The following is an 11,559-nucleotide window of genomic DNA, read 5'->3' on the forward strand; positions in this document are numbered from 1 at the left end:
CCATCTCTGCGCCTCTGATATCCGTCTTCTTGCCATTCTTACTTAAAATGATTTTGCATTCAGAAAAATTCGGGACTTAAATACGGATTTGATGCACGAGAAAATAGTGCATATTGGACGTGAAGAAGGGAGCAAGTTGCACGTGGGGAAAAAAACGCGCCTGATTTAAATGTCACACCTGAACGCTCACATCCTTTTAATTATGTTTGAAATTATGCACATTGCTCAACATCATGAAAATTAAACCTTATTTTCAATAAACAATCCTGAAAAATATTTGGGGGTGCTTAACTTTTTTCCAGGTGTATATATACATGTGTGTGTGTGTAATTATATTTAGGAAACAAATGGGAATTTTAGTTTTGAAAATAATTCTATCAAAGATGAATATAGTAGAATTTTGTTTTCAAAGGTATGTTTCCCCCTCCCCCTCCCCTCCCAAGTGTGTCAGCGGTATGTATGCCTACGGACTTGTAAAGCTAAAGCTAAAAGAAAATCCGCCGATTTTCCGCGGTTGACAGAGCGTACGTAGCCCGCAGTGTAGAAAAACAACGAAACAAAATTAAATTTGCCCCATCGTGGTTCAGCGATTAACTTCAGGACTTATAACACTAAAAATCGATGTTCGGTACCCGTTGTCTGCACAGCCCAGATAGTCCACTGCGTAGCTTTGCGCTTAAACACAAACAATTAACCAAGGTAGATTCGGGCAGTGTGTTCGACAGGCGAATTATATTATAATAACTACCTTTCTCTCTCTCTCTGGTATTCTGAATCCCTAAACTGTTCACAAAACCAAACATGAGAAGTCTAAACACAATCTGCAGGTTGAAAATGTATTTATTTTTTCCCTCATTTTATTAAAAAGTTGCACACGAGGAAATTTCGAAAGAAAGATAAGCCATTTATTCACTGAGGAGCACAGACCGCTGATTAAATTTATTAGTTTTTAAAATAATATCCGTTAACACAAATTATTTTTGGAAAATTAGTTTTGCACATTACTCCGAGGCTTAGTTTAAATTGTGGTTGACTATGAGACACCAGTTGAAGAAGGGAAATACACAACACTAAAATACTATTATGGGATAACAGAAGCAGATTAGTATTGTATACTAATAACTATTTCTATGTTCTGACAGATATAATTTTCGTTTGGAGATCATTGTGTTTCAATACTACATCATCGACATTTTTCATAACGATGCTCATTGCAAAATTATTGCACTGAATTATTTAGGCTAAGAAGAAAATAGATAACTTTTGCATTTCTTTGTGGTTCATTAAAACTCTGAATATTGGCGAAACCTTTTTATTCTTTGTAGATATAATTCCTTCATAAATATCCATGTCTAACAATAACCGTTACATTAATAAGAGAAAAATAATAATTGATTTACATTGTTCAAATGTTTCTAAACAGGAGATTTCTGCATTAATTCAAGTTCCCCGCGTGGAAAATTTAAGCGTGTCTTCATGCATATACGTCATAGCATTGGGTAAATAAGTACTGCTCATTTTGCAGTTAAGCCTTTCTATGGATGACTATACTTTAACACACAGTATGATCTGTGATCATAACTCATAGTTAAGCCTATTTGTTTGTTTTCGTTGTTTAGTGTAATATTTTCTAGGTATGTAACATACATTTCAAACTTATTAACTTTAGTTGATCATTTGAAGGAAATTTTAAAACTACGTTTTTCTCTTCAGTTTATATAGGTACTTGTATTGCCACAGAATGAATAATTGAGGTTACAAGTGTAATAGGTGTGCAAATGATTGACAGTGAAAAGAGAAGTGCGAACGAGCCATATATTAATTATTTAAATAATTTTAATGTTCAGTGATCTTTCTTTCACTTCAGCAGATATGAGGGTTGCATCCAAAACGTCCTCCCCTCCCTCACCCGATGTGTCAGCGTTTAGTTCATGAGCTTACAACACTAAATTCTAGGGTTAGATTTCCCGTGGTAGACAGAGCACAAATAGCTTTTTGTGTAGCTTTGCGCTAAGAAATAACAACAATAGCAGCGTACGAAATTTAATTATTCTAGTTAACACCGATCGTGAATCATCGCAAGGTTTTTCTGATGGTGAATTTGAAAGGAAACTGGCTAATGAAAGGTAAGAAGCTGAATCACCGTTCTCATTATCAAGATCTACGTTAAAGGCTGCGGAGTGATAAAAAGAAAAAAGTTCATTTCAATAACATAATTTTTTCTTTAAAATATAGTCAAAAAAGACAAAATGGTTCAACGATGCAATTTACTGTGTCCGTTTTATTTGTATTCCCTCGAAGAAAACAACTCGTCAAATAAATGCTATTTCATGATAAAAAACACTAGGCAATGGATATTATTACCTTGGGATTTAAAGTCGGCTGTGCTTCGATCGCATATTTAAATAATCTTAGTTTATGTTTACCGTAAACTAACATTTACCCTAAAGAATTTTTGGTTACCAGGACTTAGTTTATGGAATTGTAAACCTTGACAAAATTATAAACCTACAAATGTAAATTACCTGCATACTATTTCCAACGTAAATTAGGTTATTTTAGGTATTTGTCATAGTTCAATTTCAGGGATTATTTTTAAATGTCGCCTGTACAAAATGAAAATGTGTAATGAATTTTCTATACTGAAATAGTAGACAAATTACCCACACACAAATCATTACAGCGTTACCATTTACGTGAGCCTAGAACGTGAAAAGATCGTTTGAAGCAGGCAAAAGTAGCAGCACATGTACAGTCTAGCAAGAAGTAATCATATAGTTTGTTTGTTTTTAAGCATAACTTGATATTTTTAGAAACCATTTTATATGCAAGGAAGAGGTACAGCCTGTTAAATAGCATTTAAGCTTTATATATTTTTTATTTCTTTAAAATTAAAAACCATGGAGAATCAAAGAAACAAATCCAAATATTAACCCCACACTGCAGTCATCAAGACAATTAAAATTTTTAAAACTGGTTAAAAAATTAGAAGAAAAAAATTCGGTCATACTAAGCTCTTTCAGATTGTTAATAACATTATTAAAACCATGACCAAATTATTTTAATGTTATCAGTAGGAAATGTGGTGTAATATTTTACTTTAATATAGATATGTAGTTCACATTTATATGACATATCAAACCCTCAAAAAAGATCTTGATAGTTACAGTATACAGTAGTATTCTTGTCCATCTTGTAAATAAAATGCCTTATTATGGGTGTTAGAGTAAAAACAATATGTCACTCTAAACAGTACTTTTAGTTGTTAAGATCCTGGAAGTTCAATAAAATCTAAATTTATCCTAAATAGACATTACAGAATGGTTACTGTATAAAGGGTTTTCTTTATCAAGTTGTTTTTGTCATATACCATATGGATTGCAGAGGGTACAAGCTGTAAGATCTAAATGTTTATGTTCACTATTGTTAAATTTTATCTTTATAAACAGCATAAATGCCTCATACACACAGTCATTTTTTTATTCCTCCAATATTTATAGGAATAATCATGAGGACAAGTGAATAACAGATATGTTGTTCATCAAGGCCATCATGAATTCATTGGTCTAATAGTACAATTCTTTAAACCTCATCAGGAAAAAATTCATACAGTTGTTTTAGCTAATATTGGATGTAGATATTGCCATGTTTGTTTAATAACTTGTATTTGTTCCAGCTCGAGTACTCATTGTACATTTTAATATCATACTACTTAGTAGAATGATAGTTTTCAATGTATTTTCTGGGATAATAGATCTTAGCTTTAGTTTTGATGTTATGATATTGAATGATCTGTTTGTTGAATAAATGTGTTTTAAATTGAGATAAAAATAACAAATCAAAAGCTAGCTTCAGAGAGAGTAACAAGTCAGTTTTTAATTTATCAGTTATCATATGTTTATTACCAATCTTTCTTAAACATATCTTGGATTAGTTTTGTATCATTTAATTTTCTATTTTTGTTTCTTGTGTCTTAATGACATGTGCTTCTCCAGTTTTGTTTTGTTTATAACTACATACATCATCTGGTACTGTTCATACTTTTATTTGTTTTTAATTCTTATATCTTTGTTTTTAATACCAGACAGGTTCAAGTGTGATTTTACTTGATATGAAATCTGAAATGATTGTTAACTGCCATAAATAGTTCCAACTATTACTTTTAATACAAGCTTTTGATTATAAAATAACTACAACAGGTGTAAAATTTTATTCTATAACTTTTGCATTTGACGAAAAAAAGATCCTATCTCAAAGTCAGTACTGTCATGTCAACTACATAAACTAAGTGTTGGACTCTGAGAATGCATGCTTTTATAGCTGCATACAGCTTACAAAGAATGATAACATACAATTATCATACCATTATATTTAAACTATTTTAAGGATAGATTAGTTTTAATTAAGTAATATGAATGAATAAATTAAGTGTAGCATAAACTATCAATAGCAAGTTCAGGTGGCAATCAAAAGTTTATAAGTACTTCTAGACCTCTTATGTTATTATTATATCATTGGTTAATAATCACTATATAAGAATTGCCAATTTTATTTTATCCTGATTTATTTTATCCTATCACAAAAAGGAACACATTTTGTGATTATGAAATAAGAGATGTATGTTTATATCAAGGTAAGTCAGTAGAATGCTAATGATCTCATTCTTCAAGGATTGAGTCAAGTGAATTTTAGAAAATAAACAGTATGTATCACATATTTGTTTTTTTTTATCTTTATCCAGTCTGTTTTGTCTCCATTGGGATTTTCCTAAAATTGTTTAAACATAATACATGTAGATGTTTATTTTTCTCTAAGTATCAGTAAAGCAGTAAAATTATGTATGTCATTTCATTTTCATTTAATCTCTGAAAACTTCTTTTGAAGTATTTCATTAGGTTTCTTGTTCAATGTGACTCAGTGGCTTCATGCTTTGGACTCATAGTGGAATGGTTGCAAGTTCCAGTCTGTCCTGTGTTATGCTATTCAGTCCTTGAGCAAGACACTTTACCCTACTTATTCCAGTCTACCCACCTATATGATGGGTATCAGCTGTTAGCTGGGGGTTAACCTGGATGGACTGGCATCCCATCCAGAGGAAATATGTCACTATTCTCATCTACTTATGCCACTTGAAACTGGAGTTTGAAAGTACTGGCCTTGTGTTCTTGCAAATGCATGACAATTATTTAACTTGTTCAGTTTCAATTATAAAGTTTTTATGCCGTGATGTACTTTGTTTTCCAGCTAAATCTAAACACACATTAAATTCCTTTGTGGTTAATCTGAGAACACTTGTGTTTTTGAAGAAATATATATTATTTAGCCAGTTTCTAATTCTGACCTCAGAAATGTGTTTCAGATGTTGAACTTTCCCTTCTAGGTAAAGGTAAGGAATGTTTAAAACACTGTTTTCTATATTTTTTACATATTTAATTTTAAATGATTGTTTCCTAGTAAAAAAAAATCTCTAGCTTATGAAGTCAAAGTCTTGTAACTAACTGTGAAGGGACTGACTCAAAGAGGATATGTGTGTGCAGGGGAAAATATTTTAAGTCAGATGTTCTAGAACCTTGTTTTTAACTTAGAATTTCTCCTTGCACATTTTTACATACATAGTCATGGAACTGTAATTATTCTTTCTTGTCAGTATATGTACATAATGATTTGATTGCATATGTATAGAGCTGCTTATAAGCTACTCTGGTTAAAGCAGTAGCTCATAATTCAAATTGCATGTAATCAAATCAGCGATATAAATATAACAATTCCGAATTGGAAGAAAAAGATGAGACAATTACTTACAGATGTAGAGGATTCATGTTTCATGGCTTGTTACTGCAATAAAATTACTCACTTTGGGCATAATGCACTACAAGAGTGACAGTCAAATCCCATTATTCCGTTAGATAGAATTGCCCAAGAGTTGCAGTGGGTGGTGGTCATTGTCTGACTTCTTGCTATCTTATGACTTCAAAATTAATTAGGCTATGTGCAGATATAGCCCTTTGTTCAAATTTGTGCAAATATCTCAAACACACTTTTTTCAAATAGTGTTTGTTTTGAATTTCAAGAGCTGGTCTTGGATTTTGCATTCATTTTAAAATGTTTATATTTTTCATCTTTGGTAGCTTTTAATGCAGTTGAATGATAAACAAGTTTCTTTTACAGGATGAAGAAGAAGAAATCAAGCTTGAGATAAATGTCTTAAAAAAGGTAGGAGAGAAATGTATACTATCGGTACATTTCATGAAACATTTTAATCAGTACTTAATATTTTCATTATATTTTTTATAAACAGTAATTATTTCCAACATTTTAAAGATCAAAGCTGTTAAAGTGTTTATAACCTTTAGAAAGATAAGTTATAATCAGGGTTTGATTTTTGGAGTATTTTAGTTTTTGTCTATTAAGAATGGAAGCTATTTTTCAAGTGTATTTAGCTGTATAATTTTTTTAAATTCTATTTACAGAGCATTTTGTAATAAATTGTGTGTGTGTATATATATATATATATATATATATATAAGTCAACAATAAGTTTACAGACTTTCAGTGCTAAAATCTGGAGTTTGATTCTTTGCATTAGATAGAGCACATATATAGTCCATTGTGTAGCTTTGTGCTAAAAAAAGCAATAACGACTGTATGTAATATGAAGTTTAGAATTTAAAAAAGGGTAACAGGCAGCATCTACATGTAACAGTAACCTGTAACAGCCAGGATTACTTTAATTTAATTCAAGCATTGTGTTTTTAAATAGCATTACTTTAAAAAATATCATCAGCACAAATTTTAAGGAAAATACGTGCTCTAATAGGAAAATAGTGTCTGGATGAAAAGGCACATTCCTTCATAAGGGCATTAGTTGTTGCCATGAGTGTACATTGTGGACATATAGTAATGTTATATAGATTTATATAAAATATGTAATATATTTTATAATTTTCTTATGGACTTAATTTTTTTTAGCTTAAGCTTTTTGTTTGGTATTGAGACAACATTTTGGTTTCAGGCTTAAGTCTTTTAACTTGTACCTATTAAAGGCGGTCAGCCTGGAATACAAAATGTTGTCTACATTACGCAGTCTGCATGTCAGATAGACTACCTAAATCCACCTTGAAAGAAGATTCAATGTTACTGGTTTGACGTTTATATAACCAACGTTCAAAAAATAACTTACCTTAGGCAGCAGATATGATATAATATATATTTCATTCAGTATTTGTGATTCATATTAGAATATGTATTATATGAAATTATACTTGTACTACTAGCTAAAGCCCATTTAATTTTTATTTGTTTTCTGTTTTAGTATTCCCACCACAGAAACATTGCAACATATTATGGTGCTTTTATTCAGAAGAGTCCACCAGGAAAGGATGACAAATTGTGGGTATGCTGGCTGGTTTTTATGTTAGTTTATCTTTGAGTATCGATAGGAGAAATATAGAAGGCCGGGATTACTGGGTAAGGTTGCGGGTTAAAGAATTATGTTTATTTGCTGCTATTTTTATTATATTTTTCACTGCAGGCAACTGAACTAGGAATCAAACATTACATAAACTAAGTGGTAGCTACATCTTTTCTATGATTGGTTGGACTATGGATTGGGCAATCACAAGTAAAATAATGATTTTCTCTATTTCATTACATAACATAACATAAACTAAAAACAAAACACACATTTCCCTCTTCAGAAGAAAATAAAGTTGTCTCGATCAGTTTCTCTTAGCAGTAAACAAACTTATCTTTTCCCACTGTTTTTAATTCTACTTTAGACGTAACTGAATTGTAAAAAATCATTATTAAAAATTGAAAATAAAAACAGTGTTTATTTAGATGCTGTTACTTTTGTTTTTATGTGTAAAATATATTTTGAACATTGGTTTAACTCGTATAAATGGTTTCTTTATAATAGCTGGTGATGGAATATTGTGGAGCAGGTTCAATTACAGATCTTGTCAAATGTGAGTATAATGTTTGTAACATTTTTGGGCATCAAAAATAGCTTGTCTTGAAGCTATACACATAGTACATTAATTGTGACAGAGAAAAAAATATCAAATTTGGAGATGTTTGTTTCTGCACAGATAAAAGAAAACTGAGGCTAAGCAAAAAATAAGGAAACCTGAAAGAATATTATAAAAGATTCAATTATTTTAACAAGTACTTTTCATTATGTCTGTAATTTTCATTACCACAAAACTGACCCATATGTATTAAAGCAACATAAGAAATTCTGTACACATAACTGAGAAACATATTATAAATGCCAGAAAAAATGTTTTGCCTACAAGTAACTGAAATCTAGTAATAAACAGGTGATAAAACTTTTATTCTTATTGATCATTCTTGTAAATTTACTTGTTTTGTTTCTATAAACATGTTATTAGGAACATTCATTAACAAGTAACTGAAGCTACAGTTTTGAGAATTGGTCTGTTAGTTCCAGTGAACAGTTTATCTATAGACCCTACCATATATATATTAGTTAATTCAACAAGGCTATTTTCTTTATGGCTGTTTTTGTATTACTTGTAAATGTTTCTTTTTTGTTTTGAGATTTAAGAGTGGTTAACATGATTTGTACTTGTTACATTGTTTTTACACCTAATTCTATTTATAATGACAGGTATTAACTTTATATGTAAAAAGAAATGTGCTTCTGTCTTCTCATAAATTTGCAGTATATTGTGTGTGAGTGTGTGTGCGTGCGTGTGTATATATATTACACAATGGGTAAAATCAATTTTAATCACAGAAATGGGCAAAGCATGTATTTTAAACATTTATTTGATAAATCTTCAGACATTTAACAGAAGTGTCTGTCTGAACTTGCAATGCAACTTTCTGTAAGTTAACATTAACTATATAGGAAAAACATGTAAAGAAAGAATCAGTATGAAAACATCTGACTTCAAAGAGTCTGATTAAAGTCAAATAAGTTTTGGATAAAGAAATCTAAAATAAAAAAAAACTGTTAAACAATGGATTTTCAAAGTCTTTGAGGCCGGAATCTTAAACAAATTTGTCATATTTTAACTATTACTATATGTAACATTCAGTTTTGGGGATAAACTAAATTAATTTAGTTTCTCTATATTGACTTTTATGAACATAAACTATTTAACACTTTGAGATAATACGCTTAGTTTGGCATTAATTTAAAACTTAAAAGTAGTGTTGTTTCTTATTGTTGGGGTTTTATGGTTAAATGTTATATTTATGTTTGGATTTGTACAAACTTAACTAGAAGTTAAGAATATTTTGATGGTCACAAGATCATGGTTAGGTGCATAACAAACACATTTTTGTGTATGTGTATCATGATAGGATCTTATTGAACTGTTGATATGACTCATTACAGATGTTTTGTAGCTCTGTGATAGATATTTGTAAGTTAGTTTATCTCTCACTTAAAATTATACTTTCATTTATTGCTTTAAATAAACTAACTTCATCAAATTATGTTCTACAACAATCAGTAGCATAGTTTTTGAACTAAATATTTGTATTGTTCTTTGTTTCAGCAACCAAAGGACTGTCTCTGAAAGAAGAGTGGATAGCTTATGTTTGTAGGGAAATTCTTAGAGTAAGTTTTTCTGATATCTTAAAAATTTATAGAAAATACAAAAGAAACTTGTTACTTCAGATTTTACTGTAATAACTGCTTAGAAATCAGAAAAAAATAAATACACCGTAGAAATTGGCATATCTAGTATTGTTTAAAATAGTTGGTCTTGTTTAACTTTTTTTTTCACTAAATTTTATTCATAGAAAAAAGATACATTCCCAAAATGTTTTTCTACAGAATTTTTTTTTCTAATAAAACAATCAGCTATAAAGTTCAATGTAGCTTTATAGTTGTTATAATTTTCTAAGATTATACAGAAATTGTTTTATTTTAATTCTTAGGGTCTAAGCCATCTGCATGCAAACAAGATCATTCACAGAGATATTAAAGGTCAAAACGTCCTTCTAACAGATAATGCAGAAGTAAAACTGGGTATGTATTAACCCTTCCATTATGGGCTGGGTGGAATCCACCCAGCTTGTAACCATGAGAGTAATTACACTATGATTTTTGATAATGTACGCAGGTTATTGTTAAACATTACAAGGTTTTTGTACACAAAATATCAGGTTTTTAAATTAAGTATTAAGATTTTTTAATTAAAGATTTTCTCCTAAACCTTTTTTTTTTCAGAATGTTGACTATCCAACATGACATCAATTTCAATTTTAATATTAAAAATACTTTAATGCATTAGAACATTTTCAAATTTCACATGCGAAATCTATATAATCTCTAGACAATTATAAAAAATTTTGCAGAGAAAACTTAGAATTTTATTTGTTATTTTCATTAATGTACGGGTTGGTTCGATTTGACCAACTTCGTAACCGCAATAAAAAAATTTTAAAAAGTAAATTATGCTTTTTTTCATTCTAGAATGACTACAGATTATAACATGAAAACACAAATATTTAATCTAAATAGCTTACAGCTCATAACATTATACATTTATATATATATTTATTATATTGACCTTCCAGCTATTCCTAGCTAACAATACAGAAGTTACAATGACATGGTGCACGTGCATTCGTGTTACCATATCCAAAAATATATATAACTGACCTTTAGTCTTTACAAAGTGACCTGTCTTGGCTGTGTTTTAGTAGACTAGCATTTTGTAAATTACAGTCACATTTCAATTCTTATACATTATATATGTATATAGACTATTTCTCTTTAGAAATAAATTCTTAAACTTATTTTTCTTAAAACATAGAACAGTAAGTAAAGAAGTAAAGCAAACAACTATCTCTTCTAGTTATGACCTTTTTACTTGTTTGCCTCTTGTCAAAGGTTGCTAACCCTTATGAAATTTTCCTCGCGGAAGATATGAAAAGAATGTTTTTTTAGTTTTATCTGTACATTTTAAATAACCAAAAAATTCATAACTTACTACATCAATACCATAGAATTCCACTATAATTTATCAACCATAGTAACTAGGCTGTATTTGGGTCTAAAAAATATGAAATTTCAAGCCACTAAAAACTTACCTCATCACTTGAAATCGTTTGTGAAAAGAACGAAATTAGCACAGTAACACATCAGAATGGATAAGAAAACCACTAGGGGGAGCTTTTGGTTGGTTATTCATGTCTTACATAAAAGTAAGTGTATATAAGGGACCATTTACAAAAATTGAAAGAGGTAGGCAGGGGGCCAATGTGTTTGATTCAGTACAGGAGCAGTATCTTAGCAAATAGAAAAGATAAAAGGTTCTTATTTTATATTATAGCTTGTCAATATCAGTAGTTTGAGTTTCTAATTCGTATGAAACTATAGACTTAGTATTTTGACATCAAAAACATCTAATTTGAACCAGTGCTGCATTCAACATACTGCATGACACACAAAAATCGATGTTTATCAGTTTTTTGTAATATTTACTTTTAAATTAACAAATTTAGTAATGTATAGTTGTGAAATTTGAATTATAATCTACAGTTTGATACCAAAATTATAGACATAAATTCATGAAA

General features: G+C 29.9%; 1 protein-coding gene across 1 annotated transcript in view; it reads left to right on the top strand.

Moving 5' to 3' along the window:
* The window catches only part of LOC106473203 (serine/threonine-protein kinase mig-15-like), an 88,770-nt gene that overhangs the window by 32,464 nt on the left and 44,747 nt on the right, over positions 1–11,559 (top strand). Inside the window, exons 4-8 of the mRNA XM_022402714.1 lie at positions 6,169–6,213; positions 7,313–7,393; positions 7,919–7,967; positions 9,531–9,592; positions 9,916–10,006. Of these exons, the coding sequence (XP_022258422.1) occupies positions 6,169–6,213; positions 7,313–7,393; positions 7,919–7,967; positions 9,531–9,592; positions 9,916–10,006 (328 nt within the window). The remainder of the gene's footprint in view (positions 1–6,168; positions 6,214–7,312; positions 7,394–7,918; positions 7,968–9,530; positions 9,593–9,915; positions 10,007–11,559) is intronic.

Source organism: Limulus polyphemus, unplaced genomic scaffold (assembly GCF_000517525.1).
Source record: "Limulus polyphemus unplaced genomic scaffold, Limulus_polyphemus-2.1.2 Scaffold127, whole genome shotgun sequence".
In the NCBI taxonomy this organism is placed as follows: domain Eukaryota; kingdom Metazoa; phylum Arthropoda; class Merostomata; order Xiphosura; family Limulidae; genus Limulus; species Limulus polyphemus.